This window comes from Fusarium poae, chromosome 4 (assembly GCF_019609905.1).
Source record: "Fusarium poae strain DAOMC 252244 chromosome 4, whole genome shotgun sequence".
In the NCBI taxonomy this organism is placed as follows: domain Eukaryota; kingdom Fungi; phylum Ascomycota; class Sordariomycetes; order Hypocreales; family Nectriaceae; genus Fusarium; species Fusarium poae.
Window position 1 is genome coordinate 7,822,452 of NC_058402.1, and position 25,084 is coordinate 7,847,535.

General features: G+C 44.5%; 9 protein-coding genes across 9 annotated transcripts; 5 read left to right on the forward strand and 4 right to left on the reverse strand.

The window, feature by feature from the left end:
* Positions 1–857: 857 nt before the first annotated feature.
* FPOAC1_012643 (uncharacterized protein) lies at positions 858–3,628 on the forward strand (the record flags this gene model as incomplete). Its single annotated transcript, XM_044856993.1, has 8 exons — positions 858–1,295; positions 1,348–2,348; positions 2,398–2,549; positions 2,603–2,746; positions 2,799–2,853; positions 2,903–3,123; positions 3,177–3,440; positions 3,516–3,628. 8 exons carry the CDS (start codon positions 858–860, stop codon positions 3,626–3,628), a joined length of 2,388 nt encoding a protein of 795 aa, XP_044704306.1.
* Positions 3,629–3,649: 21 nt separating this feature from the next.
* Positions 3,650–5,440, reverse strand: FPOAC1_012644 (uncharacterized protein; the record flags this gene model as incomplete). Its single annotated transcript, XM_044856994.1, has 7 exons — positions 3,650–3,817; positions 3,881–4,054; positions 4,109–4,435; positions 4,500–4,801; positions 4,857–5,059; positions 5,108–5,234; positions 5,293–5,440. The coding sequence occupies 7 exons, from the start codon at positions 5,438–5,440 to the stop codon at positions 3,650–3,652; spliced, it is 1,449 nt and encodes a 482-aa protein (XP_044704307.1).
* A 204-nt stretch (positions 5,441–5,644) lies between these two features.
* FPOAC1_012645 (uncharacterized protein) lies at positions 5,645–5,993 on the reverse strand (the record flags this gene model as incomplete). Its single annotated transcript, XM_044856995.1, has 3 exons — positions 5,645–5,704; positions 5,756–5,815; positions 5,877–5,993. The coding sequence occupies 3 exons, from the start codon at positions 5,991–5,993 to the stop codon at positions 5,645–5,647; spliced, it is 237 nt and encodes a 78-aa protein (XP_044704308.1).
* Positions 5,994–6,717: 724 nt separating this feature from the next.
* FPOAC1_012646 (uncharacterized protein) lies at positions 6,718–9,115 on the forward strand (the record flags this gene model as incomplete). Its single annotated transcript, XM_044856996.1, has 8 exons — positions 6,718–7,019; positions 7,064–7,124; positions 7,176–7,655; positions 7,714–7,818; positions 7,875–7,952; positions 8,003–8,102; positions 8,155–8,388; positions 8,439–9,115. The coding sequence occupies 8 exons, from the start codon at positions 6,718–6,720 to the stop codon at positions 9,113–9,115; spliced, it is 2,037 nt and encodes a 678-aa protein (XP_044704309.1).
* A 610-nt stretch (positions 9,116–9,725) lies between these two features.
* On the forward strand, positions 9,726–10,553 carry FPOAC1_012647 (uncharacterized protein; the record flags this gene model as incomplete). Its single annotated transcript, XM_044856997.1, has 1 exon — positions 9,726–10,553. One exon carries the CDS (start codon positions 9,726–9,728, stop codon positions 10,551–10,553), a length of 828 nt encoding a protein of 275 aa, XP_044704310.1.
* A 179-nt stretch (positions 10,554–10,732) lies between these two features.
* FPOAC1_012648 (uncharacterized protein) lies at positions 10,733–13,652 on the reverse strand (the record flags this gene model as incomplete). Its single annotated transcript, XM_044856998.1, has 3 exons — positions 10,733–11,909; positions 11,960–13,222; positions 13,276–13,652. 3 exons carry the CDS (start codon positions 13,650–13,652, stop codon positions 10,733–10,735), a joined length of 2,817 nt encoding a protein of 938 aa, XP_044704311.1.
* A 2,103-nt stretch (positions 13,653–15,755) lies between these two features.
* Positions 15,756–17,212, forward strand: FPOAC1_012649 (uncharacterized protein; the record flags this gene model as incomplete). The annotated part of the gene is made up of 6 exons (XM_044856999.1): positions 15,756–15,970; positions 16,022–16,133; positions 16,195–16,267; positions 16,422–16,735; positions 16,798–16,966; positions 17,019–17,212. 6 exons carry the CDS (start codon positions 15,756–15,758, stop codon positions 17,210–17,212), a joined length of 1,077 nt encoding a protein of 358 aa, XP_044704312.1.
* A 1,997-nt stretch (positions 17,213–19,209) lies between these two features.
* FPOAC1_012650 (uncharacterized protein) lies at positions 19,210–20,388 on the forward strand (the record flags this gene model as incomplete). Its single annotated transcript, XM_044857000.1, has 2 exons — positions 19,210–20,098; positions 20,165–20,388. The coding sequence occupies 2 exons, from the start codon at positions 19,210–19,212 to the stop codon at positions 20,386–20,388; spliced, it is 1,113 nt and encodes a 370-aa protein (XP_044704313.1).
* Positions 20,389–21,074: 686 nt separating this feature from the next.
* Positions 21,075–24,054, reverse strand: FPOAC1_012651 (uncharacterized protein; the record flags this gene model as incomplete). Its single annotated transcript, XM_044857001.1, has 4 exons — positions 21,075–22,532; positions 22,579–22,773; positions 23,463–23,482; positions 23,541–24,054. 4 exons carry the CDS (start codon positions 24,052–24,054, stop codon positions 21,075–21,077), a joined length of 2,187 nt encoding a protein of 728 aa, XP_044704314.1.
* Positions 24,055–25,084: the final 1,030 nt, after the last annotated feature.

The following is a 25,084-nucleotide window of genomic DNA, read 5'->3' on the forward strand; positions in this document are numbered from 1 at the left end:
GCCAGGATATTTCAGGCGATCAGTGGCAATAAATTACCTTTGATACAGTGCACAATTGGTAATCTACATTAAGCTGGTATAATCTAGATAGATGATGTAGACGGAACCAACTGCATGTAGGATCTGGTATTGTGTTATACGGAGATCCAGGGAACTGCTGGCATGCCTTTTCATTTCAGTTGGGCTATAGTCAGTCATTCACCCCTGTGAAACATGGTACATCTCTCGCTGCCTCAGGACTCAGGCTGCACTTTGGATGAGATGCACGCTGATAAGAATGGATAAAATGATGCGGCTGAACAAGCCCTGCTAATTGAAGCCAGTTAGTTCAGGTATCTTGACGTCTGGACAGAAGTAAATAGCCGCTGGCTGAGTGTACCAAGACTTTACCCCTCACTCCTTAATAATCCCAGGCTCTCCCTTGAGATGTGTGATTACTTGTGTGGCTAGGACTTTCCTTTCGTTTTGTTTTTGTCTCCTCACTGCTTCACCTATGCCTACTTTATCCTGCGTTTCGTCGAGCTTTATTCTAGCTTATTAATGGACCGCAGTATCCATACTGGTTTAGCCAACCAATCCTTACGGTGCCCATGGATTATCATCGGATGCTAAATAAACCAGGAGGATGCATCACTGAAGATAACCAGGAACTATTACTTGATTTCATCCACTATCCTATCGAAACGGAATCGACAGACCTCAGCGACAAACATAAAAAAAACAAAGATGTCATGTTCTTCTCGCAGGAGAGATTGAGGCATTACTTCAACAACCCTAAGAGAATAGAATCTTTTCTCAGCTGCTTATGTGTCAAGTGCAAAAACGCAAGAAAGGAGCGGAAATACCGGAACTTGCCAATGTTCCAAGAAGACCTATCAACAAAAGTTCTTGAAGACGACGGTCCGTTGGTTCTGGCCCTCTTAGTCTATCTTCAAAAACTTTACTTTATCTACAGAGTCCCGCCACCGGGGTTTATCAAGTTCAATGAACTTGAAAAAAGCCTTGGACGTGAAAAATGGATCAAGGACAACTTCCCGGAAGAAAACCACATAGGGGTTTTCATCAAGGCGTTTGAAGAGGCCTTTGCGACGCTAAACCCAGTTTTGCTAAGATTTGAACCTGGACACTTCCAAGAGTTCTCTACCAACAGCAGATTCCCATTCTACAATGAGGAGATCATCAGACCAGCAAAGAAAGGTTTTGGTAGTCTTACAAAGTTTGAAATTGTCGCCGAGTACCAGGATAGTATAAGCAGACAGTTTCACTCTGGAGAAGACCTTGATAGCGACAAGAAAGTGAGTAACTGACTGGTGTAATCCTTTTCTCCATGTCTAACTTGTGACCTAGTTAGTCTTTGCGAGAAAGTCTATACCGTCAGAAGATAGTGCTCTGGCCAACGAAATTGAGATTCTCTACAGAGCCGCTAAATTGAAGAGCGACAATCTTATTACCCTTTTGGCGTGTTATAAGTGGAACAAGGAGATCCATCTTGTGTTCCACTACATTGAACGAACACTGCAACACATACTTCATGGAGAGCGACCTGCGCTATCTCTACAAGTAAGCGACATGAACCCGCTACCTGACAACTGGCTCTGGAAGGAGATGTTTGGAGTGAGCAAAGCATTGGCCAGTTTACATGATGGAATCGACATTACCATTGATAGAAAGAGAAAAAAGGCCAGAATTGCCCATTGCGACTTGAAGCCCGACAACATTCTTGTCGACAAAACAAAGTTGAAGATTATAGACTTTGGGCATTGCTTTATTAGCTTCGCCAGAGATGGTGGTGACCGAATACCCCGGATAACACAAGGACACCCTGTTTATGCACCTCCAGAAACACATCCAGACTGGAATGAACAGGAAGGACGGCATGATCATATAATTGGGGTCCTAAACTACGATGTCTGGTCTCTGGCTTGTATCATGGTCGAGGTTCTGATCTATGTCTGCGATATCCAATACTCAATGACGGAGTTTGAAGAAGCAATACGAAAGTCTCATTTCACGAAGCGCTTTTTCAACGACAGCTGGTCAATTAAAGATTGTGTCAAGGAAACACTGGATAAGATACAAGATCGCTTCACAGGAAACGACGCACATCGCACCTACATAACAAATGTCGGAATTTTGCTGAACCAGATGTTCAATGGCAATCCCCGCGAACGACTGTCGTCATCAGAAGTTGTTAAGAGTTTGGAGAGGATTGATTCTGAGTTTCTAAAGACTCACGACATTGACGAAGTAGGAAGACGAATTAACAAATTTGAACCAAAACCAGAAGGGGATTTTATCGAGCTCGCCTGGAAAGTCGATCGCCGCTCAGCAATTGGTTTTACCACAATGTAAATGATCCCTCACTCCCTTCCCCTCTATAACTAACAACAATCGCAGGGACAAAGTCAAAGTAAGAGCTTTTTATCTATCAACGCCGCCAGATGAAAGCAAACCTTGCCGTATAAGGGTTTTTCGGAAGAACGATGAGAAGCGCCCTCTACTTATTGCCTATGCCCAGAGTCATAACAGCAAAGTAAAACTTATAGATTGTAAATCTCGACTCGCATCTTAATCAGGATATATAGCTAACTTTTGGCAACAGTTCGGCCTCCAGACTGGTGTTTTCAGCCAACATACCTATCCCAGAATGACACGATTGATTGTCTCATCTTCAAAGCGCCGAGTTCTGAAAATAGTCACAACTCCATGCCAATTGCATATGAGTTTACCTTCGGGTCTCTTGCAGGTAAATTGAAACTGAATTTATATCCTGTTTCATTTAGTAATCGCCATCATAGATGTTTGTTCGTTTCAGGGGGTGCTCATTAACAAGAAGATTATGCACATGGATAAGTAAAAAGTCCTATTATGCAGAACTTGGCCAAGGTCTAACTGGATACAGATTCTCTCAAAGAATGGAGGCTTCCTTCGTTTTTGCTAGGAGGCATGGGGAAGATCTCAATGTGCAGAACTCGATTGTTCAATTTTGGGCCGAAGGTTATGATGTTGTTGTCCAGTCGGCCGTCGCCAGCAATTTTGAGAAGGCCCAGAAACTTCAGAAGCCATGGCTGACGATTGATACGATGGCTATTTTCACAAAAGAACAGCTTATTGAGGTTCCCAGTACGATGCCACGCATTTCTCCATATGACCCTCTTGGTGGCTAACAGATACAGTGTACGATGGCCGAAAGAGATTCCGCACGATAGGTCTAAACCAAATCGAAGCCAAGGTGAATAAAGGACACAAACACTTTTTCAGCTACTGGTATCGTGTTATCAGCCCCTTCGACCCAGATGGCGAAAAGTACAAAATCTCGTCGATACAGCCCGGACAGTCTCAAATTTTATTTGACAGGAGGGAAACGGGAAGGAACAAGAGTAATGAAAATCGCGGTTGTTTGAAGATGACATCCATGGAGATCACAACGAGAGAAGAATGTAAGTTTATTCATAACCCTAGAACGTTTCGACAAAAGATGCAGTAGAGAAAGACATGCTGACATGTCGGTAAAGACGAAGAGCAACTAATGCTTGCTGTAGCGAAGGAGTGGGAAACTGGCAGTGGGGGATACTACTTTAATGAAAAGACAGGGAAGGTAGTACCGATGAGATCATCCACAGTCTGAAATACCATCTTCATCCCTCGGTCATGTTCTTTCTCTCGATCGTGAAATCATCTCCACGAAACCATAGACTAACATGGTTACTGCTATCAAGGGAAGGGCAAGAATAGCGTAGAGTTGAAGGTCAGTGTCAGCTTTCCACTTCATTGGACTTTCCCGTGCTATGGTGATGAAGCCCATCTGGAGAAAGTCCTGCGGAAGTCAGTATGACGAGCCATCTTAAAGTGCAAGAGAATATACCAGGGACAGACATACTGCTACAAATGAGGCCGGTACAAAGACAAGAGCCAGTACTGTCAAAGTCTTTACAACTCGTGCATCTCGGCCGGATAAGTCGGCCAGTCGAGCAATCATCAAAGTGTTTTGATTAACAATTTCCGAATTTTGTCTGCTTATTTCACTATTCCTTAGTGATATGGTGTCTCTTAGCTACAAGGTAATGTTAGAATGATGGCTAATTTGTTACTCTGTCATTGTTCTTACAAATTGGGTAGTGGCCGTAGCTCTTGCGAGCACAGCCGATGCATTCCTACATGCAAACCGGTGTTCCTCTAGTGCTTTGGAGAGGTCAGTAGATAGAAGACTAACAGGGGCACCGTCGAGATTCTCGAATGTTTCTAAATGTGCCATATGATTCATCTTTGCTTGGAGACATTCGATCGTGTGCATGTTGATTTGAATACAGGTGATTAGTCTTCTCGCCTGGTCAGAAACGAACTGAAGGGACTTGAAATCTCGAGTTGAATATTCCACTGAGTTGATCTCGTCTTTTTTTGTGGGTTCAACCCCGAACATCATCACTCGATCAGACTGGAATTAAGTTATGTTGTTAGGAATGGGTTGCACATTTCGTCAAGCTCAAGGGTCTCATTACCAGATTTGCAATCTCTTTGTCCAGAAAGTTGATCATATCCCGCATGTCGGCATCAACGCCTTTGAAGCATACTGTATGAAGATACGTCCAATCATGAACAAATCTTGATGTGCTGCCCTCTGCCTTTAATGAAGCAGCCAATTCTGTCTTTGCGGGAGTGGACAGCCTTACAAGGACGTGAGAAAATCGCTTAGCTTCCGTGTCCACCTTTTGATAGATCAGTGCATGACGAATAGACCAACAAAATGATCCAGGAGGGGGGTCGGGTACTTTTGCGACATATTTCAAGAGGTAACATAGTTCTAGGCTCTTTTGTTAAATACTTGCAATAGATCCTTGTTGTCAGATGTCACTAACCAAAACCGACGCAGTCACCAGACTTTTTAGTGGTGATGTTTGCGTCGAAACCTCCAAAAGACTCATCTTGTGCGAATTCCTTTCTACCAAACGCTGTCAGGAAGCGGTATATCTCAGGAAATACATCCAGGTCTTTGAAGAGAGAAAGAAGCCCATCTCGAGTTATAGGTAGGGTACTCCAACCATAATGTGGCTCGATTACACTATGCTGCACTTAGCCAAAAACATCACGAGTATAAAGTCGAACGTACAAGAATGACGATTGTGGAGAGTAAGCGAGGCTTTCCTCAGGAGCGCCAGAGTCACCTCCTTGGCCGTGGTACCTCGAAAGGTGCTTCCTCAGTTCTACTTCACTGCGTAGAAAATGTTGTTCGAGACCTGGAAACATTCGGTAAGCAATCAAGATTCAACAACGTTAAGTCAGTCACAAAATAACCTTGTTGTGTGACTTCTGCGACGGACACTTCAACCTGTTCGTATGGTGGAGACAAGAGGCGTCTCCAGCCTAACGTGAGATCTGATATTATGTTGGCAGTTCTAATATCGATCTGTCCAGAAACTGGCCATATGAAAGGTTGCTGCATGGCGAAGGTTGAATACAATGTTTATTTATCGAAAGGATGACAAGATGAAAGAAGTTGCTAGACAGGCTTGTATTTTATAACTATCTGATATATCACTCCCACGTCACAAGATGCACAAAATCACAGTTCTGCCCAAGGCTATGAACATTGTACAATAAGAACATCAGATAGCTGCATTATGGCCTCAATGGACTTTCAGCTCTTTTAGCCAAAAAGGGGTGACGGCGGTGGCTGAGACAGTAGCCTAAGTTTGTGTTTCTCGTCCTTGTGCGCAGTTAGCTATCTGGGCAACATCAGGCTGCACTATGAACCTACATCTGTGAGATGACGGTCGGCTGTCAGTTGCCATCCTATGTTTGTTGTGCCGCTCGCAGGCTAATACCGTTAGATCGTTTTCTGTTGCTACGTCCGTAAGAAGAGATGGGGTGACGCTTACCTCGTAGTACCAAAGCACAATGCCTGTATCTGTTGGGGATTTTCCCAGGTGCTCTTCCAAAAACTGTTTCAGCACGTCTTCACGAACTCTGTACTTGATTGTAATAATGACAGGCATGATTGGAAACTGATTTCTGATATGTTTATTGTCTTTTGAATGGTTCTCCTTGGGCAACAGTTCAATTTATGTTTGTTATCTGGGTAGCCTTCATGAGGTTTGATCTTGAGATGGTTGGATGGATGGACTGAACTTCGGTGTGATTCACAGAGTCAAAAACTGTGTTTTTTTATGAGTTGATTTTATATGTATACTTCGGGACTTACGCCTCGAAAATCACCACACAAAAGTGATTCACAGAGCAAGAATGTTGGGTAGTAATGGCGCCTCTCAATCACAGGTCTCAGAAGACTCAGCCCTCCGCAATCAATAGCGCAGCCACTTGATATGTCATATTCACTTTATACCATCGCCATTGGTCGCCGAGTTTGTACGAGCTATGAACTATTGATGTGGTGTAACGTGAAAACAAGAAATGGCAACAATTGTGATAAGCCTATCAGCATTTTCACAAGACGCACCATAAACTCGTTGAGATGACCGCTGTGGTCGGGCGTCGTATCTCCTGAAATGATCCAGGAAGGCGGGGTTCCGTTTCCCCGAATGACGTGTAGTGATGAAAGATTGTAATTTTGGAATCAGGCTGTGGTAGTCCTAAACAGAAGTTAAGGCTGTGGTGGAAACACTTGTAGCTCTCGATGTATGTCCCGTATTCTTGACGAAGTTTCATTTTTCTACACCAAACCATATTTTCTCGTGCAGACAAACGAACTATCGATTGAAAATGGACAACGACACAGAACCGCTTGAAGGAAGCCAGTCTAGCACCTCGGGATACGGAAGTCGAGACGACGTTGGACGCATTCCACCGGCCCAACGTTATCTCAGACGAGACTCGCTTACAGAGATCAGTAACCGCCCGAGGACCCAGGGGTCACTGAATGTTCTGGATGTGTTTTCACTCATCGTGAACAAGATGGTCGGTACAGGTATTTTTACAGCTCCGGCCTCTGTGTTCCTAATGACTGGAAATCGAATCACGACCCTTTGCTTGTTTTTTGCTGGCTTCCTATACACGATTGTCAGGTAAGAAATCCTCTCACATCACAACAAAGCTTACAATGGTGCAGCATGGCGATCTATCTAAACTATGCCAAGGTGTTACCTTTCAACGGTGGAGAGCTAGTCTATGTATGTGATATACCTAACTAATAAAAGCTTGGGACTGATTGTTTATTCTAGATCGACGAGATCACATCCTCCTACAAAGCTTCTGGAAGCCGAAGATCAAGATTCTTCGGCGATGGGCTTCTTGCGTATATCATTTACGCGATAGCTTTCGTCTTGTTCTTCAATTCGAGCACGAACGCATTACAGGCCGGCCGCATGATTCTCATAGTTGCCAAACCAGAAAAAGACGAAGTCGACCATCATCTTATGCGTTTCATTGGTGTTTTTTGCTTGTCTCTGATTTGCCTTCTTCAATACTTCAGTCCCACGTTTGGGAGAGGCATGAACAAGGTCACCGCCGTGGGCAAGGTCTTTATGCTTCTCGGCATATTCATTGTTGGTTTAATCGCGGCTTGCCAATCTAAGTCTAAGGAAAAATGGGAAGATAAACACGAAATCGACGATTCAACAAAACATGAGAAAGGTGTTCTCTTGGCCAAGGCTCTTCTTACAGTCCTTTTCAGCTTTCAGGGATGGGAAAACGCTACATTTGTACGATTCCCACTCATTTCTGGTCTGAAGGATCAATGGCTAATATCAGATGGAATAGGTTACTGGTCAAATCAGTGCGGATAGGCATTCCACTTTGCGCAATGGTTTCCTCATTGCTGTTTTCACAGTGGGGTCTCTATATATTGTAATCACAGCGGTGTTTGTACGTTTATTCTCCTGTTGACCTATTTTGTCCCATAGATTCTCACATACATCTAGCTTCAAGCCGTGGAATGGGACAATCTTGTGAAGAAGGAAGGCGATTCCACAAAGACGACAACAAATTACACCCCCCTTGTAAGCAGCTTACCGCCCATGATTCCATTTCAAGATGCTTATCCTCGCAGTTCAATAAAAAGTCGGAAACGGCCCCGGTGGCTTGGGCAGCTGTGACTGCGATGTCTGCTTTGGGAAATCTCAACGCCATCATCTACACATTTTCAAGAGGTAATTACAACCATTCATGATACGGACAATGGCGACTGACTCATGAGGATAGTCAAACAAGCCATTGGCCAAGCTGAAATCCTACCTTGGTCACGGTTTTGGAAACAGGACGACATATTGCAGCGCGAGGAAAACGAGTTTTACAACAAGTCCCCGCAAGGCGGTTTGATTATTCACTGGATAATGAGTGTTGCTCTTATACTAGTGACGATTGGCATTGAAGACACTGGGGAATCGGTTAGCTTCCCAGGATATATTCAAACTTACATCCACTGCGCAATTCTCGGTAATTCAATCTCTCGGCACTAGTTCAAACAGTGAAGCTGATATTTATAGCATTCCTTGGCTTGGGGTTCTTCAATCTTGACGCCCGAGAGACATCACTGTGGCCTGAGGACAGTGACCACCGACGTAATCTGTCTTCGGCTGTGAAGTATATCTTCTATGCAATCGTACCGGTCTACGTTTTCTTGAACCTTGCCACCATGGTTGTCACAGTTCTCAAACCATATAAAACCATTGGAGGAACTTCCTCAAACGCTGTTCCTGGCTGGGTATACCTTCTCATAACAGGGCTGATAATTCTTATCGGTACTGCTTACTATATTTTATTCTTTGGGGCAGTGCGCAGGACATATCGGTTATTGCCCGCCAGGGCCAATGGTACTACACCTGCTGTGACCACTAGTTCTGTGAATGGTATACTCGAGGAAGGCAGTAGATGGAACTTGATGCGTTGGGCTGGAGTGAAATGCGAGATGATAAAGGACGACGGATATAATGTGATGGTTCCTCGTGTGTATCGATTTGGTAGGCGTTGGCGGTTGGTCTACAGTCTTCCGGGGGATGTTGTGGAGATGAATGACGTTGGGCAAGGACCTACACAGGAACAGATGCCTCCTAGTTTGACTTGGATGGAATTCCGATATTGGCTTTTCGGTGGAACACGACTCACGGGTCGACTTTGGGAAAGGATGAAAAGATGGCCAGAGCAAACGAAGAAGTCGAGATGAGTTTGTATACATAACGAGACCGAGCTTCTATCTTTAGTTACCCCTATACTATCCTAAAGATGTATAATTAAATTCTTTCCAGTATTTCGATTAGAGTAAAGTTCAAAAATGGGAGAATGTCTTGAGCAGTCGTTATGTGCAAAGTAGGCGAAGCAGCAGTACCCTCAGTCTTGCGGGGATCCTGGTAAATACTTTGATTGGATGATATACGGATAAGCTTATTTGTTCATGTTTTTAGCACTTGGCACTAATTTAAAAGTAGCATGACAAAATTGCAAACGGGAATGTAGGGTAGTGTCGGTGGCGTGCATCTAAGTTTGTCTACCCAACATCACCAAAACACGCAATACCAATCGTGAGACATCAACATGTGATCGAAACTGTGAGTAGGCTCAGAATTAAGGTTTAGTGGCTTCAGGCCAAGCCCCGATGAAGCCGGGCCATCTTTCCCAAATATAAGAAGGACGCTATAGAACACTGAGAACTCAGTATCGTCGTGTCAAATCACCGGCGACTAGACATTACTATTTCAGCAATTGCTAACATCTTTATTTTCTGCCTTGTTTGTCGACAACTACTCAGCACGTTTTAACAACACTCTACATCTGTTATGGCCACTGAAATGAGGCCGCTCTACAAGAAAGCGCTCGTCATTGGGGCGACCTCGGGCATTGGAGCAGCTCTAGCATCAAAGCTCATTGAGAACGGTACCAAGGTTGTCGTTGTGGGTCGTCGACGGAAGCGTCTACAGGCCTTCATCGAAACACACGGCTCAGGCGTCTCAAGTGCCATCACTTTCGATATCACAAACCTGTCTGGTATCAAGAGCTTTGCTCAATCTGTTATCAAGTCAAATCCAGACCTTGACTGTGTTGTACTTTGCTCAGGTATACAACGTGGCTTTGACTTTACTCAACCTGAGACAGTAGACCTTTCACTGCTGGGAGTCGAGCTAACAACAAACTACACTTCGGTTGTTCATCTCACAGCAGCGTTTTTACCCCATCTCAAGAAGGAGCCCCATGGAAACCTTGTTTATATCAATGCGGGGGCAGGATTGATTCCAGCCATGAGCCGGACACCAAATTACAACGCTTCTAAAGCCGCTCTTCACGCCTTTGTTATGGGTATACGATGTCAGCTACGCGATGCCGGATGTCCTCTGCATATTGTAGAGGTGTTTCCTCCTGCGGTGCAAACCGAACTGCATAACGAAGAACATCAGCCAGACATTGTAAACGGGAATGAGATAGGCATGCCGCTGGAAGAATTCATCAATACGATGTATGACGAGTTGGTCAAGGGTAGCGACCAATTCGCGGTCGGATTTGGAACGGAGCTATTTAAAGAAGGGGGTTGGGAATTCCAGCGAGGAAAAATGTGTGATGAAGTAAGAAGTGTTTTGAACGTGGCGTTGCTGGATTATCTACGTCATTAAGTATATAATTGATTTTCAAGATAAAATGGTCATCTTTCAAGTGTACTCGACAAGGGTATTAAAAATAACAAGAAGTCGACAAAGAAAATGAAGTGATGAAGGAAAGACACAATGACAGTCATGTCACAGTGATTACAATAAATACAACAAATACGTCGACGATCGACCTTGTAAGCAGGTTAAACACTATTGAGTAGCGATGTGAAAGAAAATAGAAAGAAAACGATTCCCAAGATTGGAAAAGACATGGTCGCTGCCGAAACAATGAGAGGCACTTCAGAAGCTATATGCAACGTTGGCAATGTTGTTGTCTTGATCTCGTATCCACCGCCAAACTGCGATGTCGGGTGAGCTTGGTCAACAGGTTTAGGCACGTCGATGGGTGCTTTTGGTGCTTCAAATTGAGGTTTCTTGGGAATATCGTCTTGTGGGTGAACTTGTGGTTGGTTGACGTTGAGATGGTCAGGTCCATCAGTGGAGTCATCCGTCTTTGAGACCGGCGGGAGAGGGTTGTAGTGCGATTTTGTCGGTTTGGCTGGGATAACGGGTTTGGGATGACGAAGACCCGTCTCGATTGGACTTGCTTCAAAAGGGTTTGAACCATGCTGAAGTGGGTTAACAGGATGCTTGAAACCGCCGGTAGCTGACGGGACTGCAACAGCGGCCGGTACCGTAAGGTATACCGAATTCTCCCCGTTCACACCACAGGCATTGCATTGTCTTTGGATGGTGGTCATGTGGACTGGGGGTATATCCTGGTTCTCGCAGCGGTGACAAGGATAGTACAGAATAGTTGAGCAATACTCCTCAACCTTGAACGTAGATGGATTCTGAGGATCAACAATTGTGTATGTGATTGTGGAGACAGTGATAACAGGATCAACGGCCTGTGTCATGTTGTTCTTGCCTAGCCAGCCACTAGTTGGAACGGGTTTGTTGGGTGGGAAGGGAATTGCCTGGCCAGAAGTGATAGGAAACTCGAGAGAAGATGCAGTTGGTTGGGTAACAATAACCGCACCAGAGTTGGATGTAATTGACTCTGTCACTGGCGCAGATACGTCTGCAGTAATGACAGATGTGTCTACGATAATCTGAGATGTCGATGCCGAGGTTGGTACCTCGGTGACTAACGTACTGCTTGATGATTCTTCAACATCGCTCGCTCCATAAACAGTAAGCAGGATGTTTCCAGGTGCGTCACGGCGGTAGCGGTATCTACGCTGCAAAGCTTCATCCGTTGCACCGGCCCCAACCCGTCCGCCACAGAATAGCAGCGGTGCGTTGGGACAGGGAACATCGCATTCGCCTTCGCCAACTAGAGTGGTAGACTCGAGTGAATCTGAAGCGTAGCATGACCTGGCAGAGATATTAATTACGTATAAGAACAGTCGATTATTGGCACTAACCTGTCATAAACGCCGATATAAATACGACCATTTGCCAATGAGACACACTTGGAGGGCGTCATATCGTCCGAGGTGGCTACCAAGTCGAAAGAAGGATACCCTTCAGGTGAGCCAAGACATCCGAGGAACGTGAAGCTTCCAATAACATCGAGGTTGGTAGGATCAGCAATGTCTGTTGGCGATACAGCTGAAGAAGTCGAATCTGGAATTGATGGGGTAAGGGAATCAGTTTGCTCTGTAGATTGGGTTGACTGGATATCTGCTATAGAGGTCGTGTCTGGTAGATTGGATTGAGACGTCTCTCCTGATGTGGTCGTCTTGATTGGTAAAACAGTAGTAGAAACTTCAGAGCTGGTATATGTAGTCTCTGTGGTTGGCATAGCTTGTTGTTCCGTCAAGGTACTTGACTCCAGTATACCTGTAGACCCCTCGGAACTAGTTGAGCCCACCACTGTGGATGAGCTAGTCATCGAAGTGCTGTCTTGTGTAGCCGTTGTCGAGGTGGAAATATCCATTGCAGATGATTGATCAGAGGTCTGTATGGAAGACGAAGCTATGTCTGTTGTCTCAGACAATGTAGTAGTAACTTCAAAGTCAGTCGTGGCAGATGTGTCTGTATTTGCTGTAGTTGTCGAATCCACAGCAGAAATCACCGTTGAACTTTGATCGGATGTCAGGGTAGTGGTATCTGTTGGATCAGTGTCCGATATCGCCGTACTGGTCTCTTGGCTTTCTGACGCCGTTGTAGTGTCTGTAGCGGTGAATAACGTGTCTGTTGTTGAAACATCGGCAGTTGTGGTAGTGAACTCCTCTGTCGTAGTTGTTGTCTCTTCGACTGGTACGCCAAACAATACGGTCCCTGACTCAGTTCCAATCGCTTTGGTGGTACTTGTGAACGATGTAGATCCGGTAGTCGTGGTAGTTGAGACGTAATTAATTCGCACCTTTGGGTTGCAATCCTTACAACCCTTGGCTTTGACCATGAGCGCAGAATCCCAGTTCGAGTCGACCGCATCGCAAATGGCGAAGATCATGGTGTGTTCACCGGGCGTTGCAGGGATACCGACGAGCAAAGGAGGCGAAGATCCGTCGTATCGAGTAGCGCGATTCACAGTGTTTTCACCCGGGAAGTCAAATTTTCCCTTTTCCTTGATCCCTATCTCTTCATTAAGGTACTTGGAAGTTGCCGTGATTCGATTGTTGCTGTCGTCTATGCTCCAGAGCACGTCGTCTAGGTAGATCCCGATGGGATCTGGTCGGCCTCTGCGTACAGTCAGCTAAAAACAATTTGAGTTCGTCACGAAGGATGTATATACTCAGTGTACTCCATTGACGACAGTATGAATTCGACCTCGACACCATCGTACTCTTCGTCGATCTGGATCGATACCTTAAGGACAGTAGCATCGAAAGTGTCCGATCCGCAGTATGGCCCAGACCCTGGGAAAAAGTTATCCACATTGGGTTGGCCATTATTGTTCGAACTAGCCACTCTTCTAGCTAGGCCATTAGTCAAGATACCGCCGCTTCCAATGCCGTATGGTCCATTCGAAAAGGTTCCTGCCGGCGAGGAATCAGCCTCAGCTAAACGTAACCAGGATGCCTGTTGCACAGTAACTCCAGGGTCGTTAAAAATAGCACCTGCAACGACGGCAGGGTCATATGTGCTGACCACTGAGATCAACGCGCCCATGTCAGGACTTGTGGATGTTGAAGGCGATAGAAAATGGCTCAGTGCTTCTAAAAAGGGGAAAAGATGTTAACAACTTCGACGTCAAATCAGTTGAGATCCGTGAACAAATCGAAAGGATAAATCATCTGTCAAAGGGGGCTATATATATTAGTAAAACCCAAGATTATTCTCACAAGAGAATCTTGCCTCCGCCACTGTCTAAGTCTGTTGGTTGTCGGTATTCCAGCAATGGATTCCATGCCACAATATAGATCAGCTAGCCACGGACCGCCATCTCATAAAACAACAGAGTCATGATCAATTAAATGTGTGGTTGGAATCGTAAAGTCTAGACCATATAGGGTATGTCTCAGAACCGGAGCCAAGATTCCCTTCCTAGATGTCAGATCCTCCCTTGGCACAATAGCCGAATGCTCGATCTATTTCCTCAAACATGTACGGATACACTGCAAACCAAATGTAATTTCCACCATGCAAGGCGTGTCCTGGCTGTCAAGGGCAACAAAAATGCGCCTCAATGCAAAGTTATACCCTGAAAGATCAAAATCTACGTAAGTACCATCTTAACTCTGAATACCTGACAGCGGATTGCATTTCGAAGGAGCAACAACACTAGCAATATAAACCGATGACCTTTTCCACTCAATTGTCTTGATGCAAGCCTACATATTGTACGACTTATAATTAAGTGATTTTGGCGGGGCAAGTAGCATTGTTATAATTGCAAAAATCGCACATCTGAAAAGTGGTGAGTGGCCTTTGCACATGTCCCTCATCTCAGTAGACGCCGGCGAATTTGGTCTGGTCCGTCTTGTTGGTCGTAGTTTAATTTGAGGTGACATTCTTGGAAAGGGAAATGTCTCGGAGGCTCTCATCTGATTAGCTGACCGTTATGTAAGGTGCAGAGCTGCAAAAACTAGACTTGCTTTGTCTCAATAATAGTCTAGAATATGGGCTGATCAATGGCAAAGAGCCCAACCAACGTCAAAAAAGTCCAAGCGACATATCGACACTCGTTGCGACCCTGCTGTTTTACATTCCAATATTCAATTCTAGCCAGGAAACCCCATCGTTTACTACCAGGGGGATAGAAGATAGAAATTCGTTTCTCTTTCAGTAGCACTCATGATCTCTGTTTGACCTAATTTTCTCTCATTGTCGTAGTTATCATGGTGAATCATCGACTGGCTCTCGGTCTTTTGTCAGGGCTACTCACTGGTGTTGGTGCTGCTCAATATGTCGAACATCAGATGTACTCTGTACAACTTATCTCTCCACGTATCTGGTCGCTGTTTCAGCAACCAACACCGTTTCAGCGCCCGAAAACGCTGGAAACAGTGCCTCTGAGTTTTTGGATACTGCCTTGGCTGAGCTAACATCGAAAGGCTCTGCTTCCGACATGATACCCGACTTTCAGACTGCCACAAAGGGTGACAATCAAGTTACAACAAGCTTGCTCACGTCGAGTGTTACCACAAACTCCACTTAACCTGTAGTCAACAGTCTTTTGGTTATATTGCGCATTTTCCCAGATACACAAGATACTAGACAGGACTGAGAAGACGCGAACTGGGTAGGTTTGTCGGTTCTACTCAGGAAGTCTTCGCTGAGCCGTCTGTTTTCAATCCCTCAAATAGACGGCTCTTAGAACGCAGAGCACCTGTCTTTTATGCTGGCAAAAGCTGCAAGGACCTAGACGGGCAGTCCGGCTCACTCCCGCAGAATGCCATCACTACACTACACATTTGTTGAAGACGATGCTGCCCTTTGATTTCGCAACGACGCTTTGCCTGATGGTGAGGCAGGCTTTTGTCAGACACACTCTGAGCGAGTCAATTTAGTGAGTGGAATAAAGATGGATCGTAGCCGCGCGGCAAGGTGAGGCTGTACAGGCCATAGCGGTTACGTAGTTGTAGCCTCAGGCCGTAATTCAGTGTTTGCCCTACATTGAGGTCGATGCGGCGTAAACTGTCAAGCAAGTAGAATCATCCAAGTCCTCGCGCTCTCCAACAACATTCCACACAACGAGGATCCCAATTCATTACTCTATATTACATATCATTCTATTTCTATATACGCAGAATGATCAGGACTCGACCACTGATGGCTTTGTATCGACAGCCATGGCCAATATCATCAGCTGTTGCGCCACAGCTTGATCCTTCAATCCCCGTTGAAGAAGAAAAGACACCAAACTACCATGCTGATCGATTCTTTCCCATTCATCTTGGCCAAGTTCTAGGCGGGAGATATCAAGTCGCTACAAAGTTAGGCTACGGTGCCAACTCGACTGTATGGTTGGCTAGAGATCTCAACCGGTTAGGTGTATCTTCGTGAAATCCAGTAAAATATAATCTAACATGATGTAGGTGGCGCTGGTCGCGTGAGAAATATGTTGATATCAAGGTTAATGCGATCAAACAGCCTTCACGGCGAGTCCTTATTGAGAATGAACTCGACATCATGACGCACATTTCTCAAGTGAACCCCCAACACAAAGGTTGGCATTTCATCAGAAAGCTCTCTGATTCGTTTAAACTAGAAGGTACATCTGGAACTCACAACTGCCTCGTCTTGGAGGCTTTACGCGAACCTCTATGGCTCTACCGCAAAAGGTATATAGGTGGTGTTATACCTCCAGATATCTTGAAGATCTTGGTGCAAATGATCCTGCACGCACTCGACTACCTCCATTCCGAATGCTGCGTTATTCATACAGGCAGGTTTAATACTTTGCCGCTTCCTAAACTCTTTTCTGATTTTGACCAGATCTCAAGCCAGACAACATCATGGTGAAAATTGAAGATGCTTCGATTCTTGAACGAGACGTTCAGGATGAGTTTGAAAGTCCGCTTCCACAAAAGCATCTTGATGGACGTACTATTTATCTATCTCGAAATAACTATGGACCGCTTTCTATTCCAACAGGCATCATTCAAATTGCAGACTTCGATCTGTCTGTTCGGACAAAGCCCGGTCAAATACATATGGGTGCCATCCAGGGAGAAATGTACCGGGCCCCAGAAGTGATACTCAACGCGGGCTATACATATTCTGCTGATATATGGAGTCTCGGAGTCATGGTAGTACCAACTCTTTCATTATCTTCCGATATAAGAAGATGCTGACCACCCAACTTTGGCAGTTATGGGATTTGCTCGAGGGAAAGGGACTCTTCGATACTACAGCCTCTGGCGAGGCTGATGAATATGATGATCAATCACACCTTGGTCAGATTACAGCTTTGATCGGGTCTCCGCCCGGGAATCTTTTATCCAGAGGCCAAAGAACTTCCATGTTTTATAAGCCTGACGGTATGGCAGACAGTCTATAAGATAATTCCATAATGCTAATTAATGCGTCTAGGTGAACTTAAGGATCCTGACCGTATCCCTTATGATTTCAACTTTGAGAACACCATCAATTGTATGAGTGGGGAGGAGAAGCTGAGATTCATCCAATTTATCAGGAGAATGGTGAAATGGAGCCCAGAGGAAAGAAGTACTGCAAGAGAACTCCTTGAAGACCCGTGGCTGCATGAAGATTTCTCGCAAGATTAGACATAGAGGATGACAGTTGTCAGGAAGTAGCGAGATCCACCATTTGACTAATAAATGGCCATTCTGGCCCATCGGCAGTTGGGGGTTAATATCACATATCAGATTGTCGACAATCCCGACTTCCGTTCTGTTTCGGTAGAATGGTGTGGTTTTCGCGGTTCGGTTTCAGGAATACAGTCTTTCTAATCTCGATTCTGTATTCATGCGTCATTTTACATCCAGTGGAGGACTTTCGACAACTATAGATAGCAACGTCAACAAGTTCCTACAATACTCATTCAACGGCGATAATGCACTTGTTAACTGTTCCCCACTTGTCATGGTACGGATACATGGAGGATAACGCTCTGAGAATCTAACTGCTTTAGTGGTAAGATCGTCTTGATGCTGGGTATCGCTCCAGATATCTCCTTTTGACAGATCTATGTACATATGTCACCACTGTAGGGTATTGTATTCAACGCACAGCCATTTAATCCATCAAGACAGTCCACAGCGATCAGTTCCCTTTCTTCCTTTGGTCTAATATGCTAGTATGAGCACTACGCAATACTCTGATGCAGTCCTTACGCGTTGTTGTGGCTTGTGTATTTGTTGCAGCGTCCCAACAAGACGTAACCATCCCAAAATGAAACTAGGCTGTGAGTACTGGGAATAGCCAGTAAAGAGATATCTGCTTGCTTTTAATCTGGGTATTTTCCCATACTAATGCCAGCTTAAATTACAGAGAGTATGTACTTATATTTTACTAAGTAAATACTACTAGTCTAGTCACTAAGACTTACACGAATTTAATGGCAAGAAATTATTTCCCAAAGTATGCAAAGTGAGCCTTGTAGGATTTGCCACTGCGGCAGTGAATAGAGCCGGTAAACACAGCCTGGGACGAAAATCAGCTACTGGAATTAGGGGAGTGATAGGTTGAAAACACCGCCCTAATTGGACGCCACCTGAGACAAAGTGAGACCAATGTATAGCTGAGGCAGATTTACAGTGGCCGGGCAAAAGTTCCGACATAACCCCCAAATCCTCACCAAAAACCACTACTTTTAACCCTTATTTATATATACTTATAAAATAGCTAGAATTATATAATATTTTTTTCTAGCTTATTTAACTATTAAAATATAATATAGATATATTCTAAGTATTTTAAGTATATATTAACTATATAGTAAATACTTAAAGAAGGAAGGTTAGAAATTTATTTTAGATTTATGCTAATATTATAGTTAAAAATAATCTAGATTTATAACCCTAGTTTTATAGACTAATTAGACTTAAATAAAATACTAATTAATTTTTATTTAAGTATTTAATAGCTAAATAAACTAGGAAAAAATATTAAATAATTCTAGCTATTTTATAAATATATTTAAATAAGGGTTAAAAGTAGTGGTTTTTGGTAGGGATTTAGGGGTTATGTCGGAACTTTTGCCCGGCACTGTACAATGTGCTAGCGCAAAGATAAAGAACTGGGTTAGTATGCAGCGCATCCCACAACGCATGCTAAAATGCTACATCGATTATTCTGCTGATTATTTACTGACTGATATGCCCCTTCTTCCGCCGCCAGCCTTGTCATTTACTTTCTCAACGGCCATCATCTTTACCTAGCTATATTCATCAAGCTTTCTTCAAAGAGGGCATGTTCCAGCAAACATGGGGAGGTCTTGTGATTCGAGCATATCCTGCGAATTTAATTTCACCAGATGCGCGGAAGTGGCATTTGATGGAGATCCGGATATTGTAAGTGAACTTACTTGACAACCCGAAACAATACTAATGTTTTTTTTATTCAGGCTGGAATTGGGGTGGGTTTCATACCTACTTGCTTTATTAATACTGTCGACTAACTTCAAATTTCCTTCTCATAGGTGATTGTATCCTTCTTCATCACTGCCTGGTTAGCCTACGCTATTGCGATTTTTACCTACTTTGTATTAGAAGGAGTGCTCGAAGAAAACTATCTATTCAGCACTAGATTCGATATTGAAATGCATGCCATGTTCAAGTCGCTTTTCCAGAAGACGTCCCTTTCCAATGCTTTACTGAAAGTACGAAAGCGCGTGTCAAGAGACTTGATGAAAAAGGTCTGTCTGATGTTCTGCGACCAACAACTCATCACCGGCGCCTCAGTCCTCATTGTAGGTTACTCGAAACACTGCGACATTACTCAGTATCACTTTTACATCGCCGCCAATCTAGGTATGGCCTGTTTTGCAACATTTCAAGCCTTGTTGCCTATTTGCGGTAGCGAGCTTCATGATGAGCTGAGAAAGGGATGGAGAATGGCCTGGATATCTGCCATTTTTGCCTGCGTCTTGGCCCTCAACTTCGTCATCTACAACGACTACTTCCTTGCTACGAAACATTTTGGCCTTTCTATGTATTGCGTCTGGAAGGAACTCCCAGGATACTTTACGCCCCAACTAATGCCATACGTTGTTATCGGCACTCTGTTCGACGTTTGGTCGTATCTTAGCATCATCATGTATCTATATCCAACAATCATGGAAACGCGGCCTTTGGCATATTTATACAGCAGATGGCTTTCCTTCATGATGCTACCGACATGGTTTTATCTCCTAGTCAAAGATAAGAAGGTATCAAGGAAACCCGAATTCCTCTGGCATCTACTGGAAGCTTTCGTGGGGCTGGTATTCGTTATTGTTTTTACGATTCGCGAGCTTTTTGGGTCCTTATCCGTTGATCTTGTACGAGTCTTTTTCTATCTCATTCAAAGTACAAACTCGGTGGCTTGGGCACGACGAAAGGCTGAGATCAACGGAAGAAAAGGATCTGAAGATACATGGGGCTTCGGCCAGATCTTGCCCATGTTACTACTGGCGCTCCCAACACTCGCATTTATCGAGGCTCTCGTCCGTAAGTTCTCGCACTCACCTCTCAAACAACATTCTTTATGGAAAGAAGTTAACCTGTTGTTTTTAGATCGCGAAGCAACAAACACCCAAGAATTAACAGGCAGCACTACTCCAGTCCTTCCCAATTTTAAGACGCTGTGGAATCAATCCTGCCAAGATAGGATAAATGAGTATGAAGACTCGATGTATAGCAAAGTACTATTCAAGATCTGGCTATGCTTGGTGATGCTATCACTGCATGTAGCTATAGTGTTCCTTGCTTTTCGGTTACCTGAAGGTGTTCCCATCTAGGTATGCAGTGGGTTAAGAGCATGAGAAGCAGATAGATAAACAGATTTTGCCAATGGTACAGCACCAATATACAACTATTAAAAATAGACTTAAATCCTCAGATCCTGTCCGACGAATAGATTATACTCCAACATGGACATATGGGATCCAATGATGGATGCCTTGATCAACTAAATCATGGTATTATACTTCTCCTGTTCCGCATGCAGACAGGTAAGCAAGAAACGTAGACTATCTTTGAAGGTTAATATTCAGGAGATGAGACAGTGAGGCAGTCAGTTTTATTAGCCTCCAGGCATAGATAACTCTCTTCTGGGTCGTGTTCATCCGAGTAGCCATCGTCAGCGTAGTGGAACATTCATGACTGGAGCATTTGGGAAGTAATTACAGTCTTCACTAGTCCTGGCTCCGCTGTTCTGAGCGACATTGACTCACAGACATCGAACAGTCACTTCTTTCTTTGTGATCGGTAAATAGGAACTACGAAGAGCCATCTCCATACTGACCAGCAGTGCTTGTTGCAATGGCCTTACCCCAAGAGCATGTTTACGACCGATAAATATGAATTGCACCCAGGTCTGGTATGATGAGATACCTCTGTCTTGCCAAGATGCAGATTATTCTTATAATACATGAAACTCCTACAGCTGTAGATCCATGGGTGTCAAAGCAAAAGAGGACAGCTCTTATCCCTCCAAATCGCCCTTTCCATCTCTAAATACCTCATCCCACCAAGGCTTTTTCGCTTCCTCATGATCCGTCTTGGACTTGCACACGTCTGTAAACTCACGCGTCGTAAACGTGGTGTTCCCGTTACTCCCAACAACAAATGTCTGAGGCTTCTTTTGTGGTTTACTCGCTCTCGAATCCCAGTACAACAGCCTCTCTCCATTCACCACAATATCAAGCAAAGACCTCGCTTTGGTCTCCTTCAATTGCGTCTCTACAAGTTCACGTAGATAAGGAAAATACCACATTCGATCCCACCATGTATACCTCCGTTTCTTGGCTCCGTCCTTGTGAGCGTTGTGGTGTACTACCACAGGGATAGCCTCGGAGAAAAAGTCAGCGTAGAGAGGCATTTCTCCCCAGTCTTCAACGATATCCAGCTCTCGCACAGATATTTTACTTAAAGGATTTTCGGACTCCTGGATATCTTCTGGCACACCGTCGAGTCTGGGTGAAATATTCAGAGTCTTGGACTTTTCGGCTATACCTGCTGCGTCGTTGAGTGCAATGATTTCGCCATCTTGCTCTTCAAAGACCGTAGGGATGAATAGCCGTTGGGTGTAGTCAAGACCAACGTGATACTCGAACTCCTCGTGCAAGTACTCAATGTCTTTATCCTTTGCGACAGACTTGTGCGAACGCAAGGATCTTCTCCAGAGTTCCTGCTCAGCAAATATCTCTGCAAAGATACCCTGATCACTGTAAAGATCCTTGCCGTTGACAAGTCCCCTTTGCATACGCTCATAAACACGACGAAAATATCTTCTCATATCACCGACCGGCCCTATCATACTACCACTGTTGAGGTATTTGGGCCGGTTATCGTGAAAGTCGTTTGGGTTGCGGTCTGTGTTGGGACCATAGAGATCTTTGCGAACGGGACTGTCTGGGAGTTGGTCGCAGTGGAGAACAGACCCTGATGATGGGGGAGGAAAACACTTTTTCTGTGCTGACACGATGATTGTTTGCTCCATGGTGACCTTGCCACGTCCTTTGTATTGGGCTGCGAGTCGACGATTTGCTTGGGCGTTCGCTTCGTGGTAGCGTTTGATCAAAACGTCTGGGGGAAGTTGGAACCAGACATCGTATGAATCAGACAAGACAACAAGATCGTTCTCCTCAAGTCTATTTTCATCAGGGGTCTTGGGATTGACGACGTCGTCGAGATATTCTAGCATACCCGTGATCTTGGCTAGGTGCGAACCGCCTTTCCATCCTTTTGAAGGGTCGTAAGTTTTACCCCAGTTGACGATAACAGGGCATGGGTAGCCAAGGGCTATAGAACTGGTGATGACTTTGCAAAGTTCATGGTCTGGGTTATTGGCTGGAAGAACGATGGCTAATCGACGGTCTTGAGTAACGAAATTGTCGACTGGTTCGGTTTCCATAGGTGAATTTGTGATGTATGCCCGGCCCTGAGATGTCAGTATTCTGAATCTGTGGGAGTCTAAATGTTCTCACCTTTGTTGAAGTAAAGGCCAATAGCCCCGGAAGGATCAAAAACGCAGCAGTGAGGATTGCTACTGTGCGGAGAGTCATCCGAAGGAGTCTCTTGGTAAAGGGCCCCCAACAGGGTACAGAACCGGAGCCGACGGGCTTCAAAGTCTCCGGGTCCGAGTCGGGACTGCGAGTCTCAAGTCTGCTGTAACTATAGCACTGGGGCATCATGTTGCGAAGAGTATCCATAACGAAGATATGTGATCAGAATGATGTATTGACTCTTGTTGATGCGGTCAGCGCATTCTTATGCGTTGATTACTCCTGAGTGTCTCCTCCTTAAATGCTTCTTCTTGGCCGTAATCCTTCTCTTGGCGTTTCGTCTTGGCTTAGACCAGTTATCACCGTCAGTACCTGACTTGGCTCAGCCCGGCTACTTGGCATACACCACATTGTCGCTGCTGTAGTTATTCAGGGTCTGCGGCCTGGACGGTATACCCTTGTTAGTCGTCGATCATTACTCCAGTAGAGTAAAGCCAAGACAATAGTCAGCAGATTATCTGGTATACCCACCCGGCAGTCCGACCCAATAGGAGACATTCTATGCCATAATCTGTCTTGGCTACCAAACGAACCCACCTATATTTAGTGTGTTTGTAATGTGTGACGAGTCTTGGGGGAACCATGCAGTGAAAGGCCGCGAGTAGCGCGTCTTGGTATTTCTTCTATATGTCTCAATAGGTGTACAGTCAACCCCATATTCAAACAACTCTTGCATTAAATCGTCGTTTTGCATCTGGCGTATATGCTTCGTTGTCGATATTGCAGGTTCCCCATTTCCTCCACCAACGATACCCATACGACAACCCTTTTCTACTAGACCAGTGGTTGTTTGGTGTCTTGCGTACCTTTTTCACTCCATGTGTGCCTGTGATTCGTCAGTTTAGCCACGTAAATGTGAGGCGCAGACAAGGCTGTGTACATACATCGTCCTTTGTTCTTTTTATTTCTCGTTGTGAATTGTTTGCATTCGCTGCAATATCGTCTTTCGCCCATCCAGCCGCGTAATCTCATAAAGAGAGGACACGAAATACAAAGGCAGTGCTTTTTGCAGTAAGGTACCTGACATGTAGGATGGTCTGGAGGATAATACATGCACTTGAAGCAGGCGTAGGCTGTGGTAGCGTGTCGTTTGATGCGGTGCGCGTGTGTGTTGTAATACAAATCTTTGCCACTTATGCCCTTACAATGAGAGCTTGATTGAATATCTGATCCTCCTCGATAACAACCCTGAGGAACATCAGGTGTGTTACCAAGCTGGTCGACCCATTCTAAGCGTGGTTTGAATTTGATAATCGGTTTAAGAAGGGCCCGGAAATCGTGGTTTGTTAGAGACAAACAGACGAGGTCGTTTCGGGTGCAGTGATTCAAGATCTCTAATTGGATCTCTGGGGGGAATCTGCGGAAGAGTGTGAAGGGGGGAGATTGCGTTGATGACATGGTGGGTGAGACAGAAACGATAAGAGAGATGGATGAGCTTATCAGCAGAAAGTAAGACACACGAGAGTCGTGAATGATGATGATGAAGATTGATGGCGATTGAGAACGACATTCAAGACGGGTTATTTGCTGCCATTTTAAACTTGACGATATCACTATCAGATCGGACTAGTTTCAGGCAACATCCCATAGATCCGGGATATCACGTCACGTGGATCCTTTCGCTTATATTGTTGTGGATATTCTGCCTAATTTGCTGGGATCAGACTCCATGCGATCCAGGCAGCTTTTGCCTATCTTATCTTGTCTTATCTTATCTGCTCAGAACTAACAAAACGTAGGGTAATCTTTTTTATATCATTGTAAATTTAATGACTACGAATTGAAATCTATTGTTATAAGCTATATCCAGCTTTTTCTTCTTCCTCTACAGCTATTATCTCATAAACAGTGACAATTTATGACTTAGAATGATTATCTGCCTTGTGCACATCATGGATAGCACGGTAATAGACAAGTTTCATCTGACACTCGACCCTGAGTAAATGCCAATCACAAAACCACATCAAATCTGCCATGATCAAAGATTTGTTTGTACCAAACTACCATGGGACGTCTATCACTTGTTATAAGAGTGTTTTAGCATCAGTGTTGAAAATGCTTTTTGAGTACATACTTACTCATATAAGTAGATTGTGCTTCCCGTGCCAAAAGTAGAGAGACACCAGCTAAATAACAAGACGAAAAACCAAAGACAGATATACACACCTAACGCACCTACTATAAATCACAACATCCACCAGAAAAAATGTGCAAAAGGGTCCACAAACAGGTGAGGTGTCGATATTGTGACAACCTTCTCACCCAATACTTTCGTAACGAAGATTGCCACAAGGCTCAAGGAGTTTTCGGACGGTGCGGGCATGTACGAAATTCAACTAGAGTGGAAAGAACAACCTGCGGAGTGTGTCGTAACAGGAGAAGGCAAACAAGGTAGAAAGGGATGAAAGACTGCCTAAGATGACAAAGG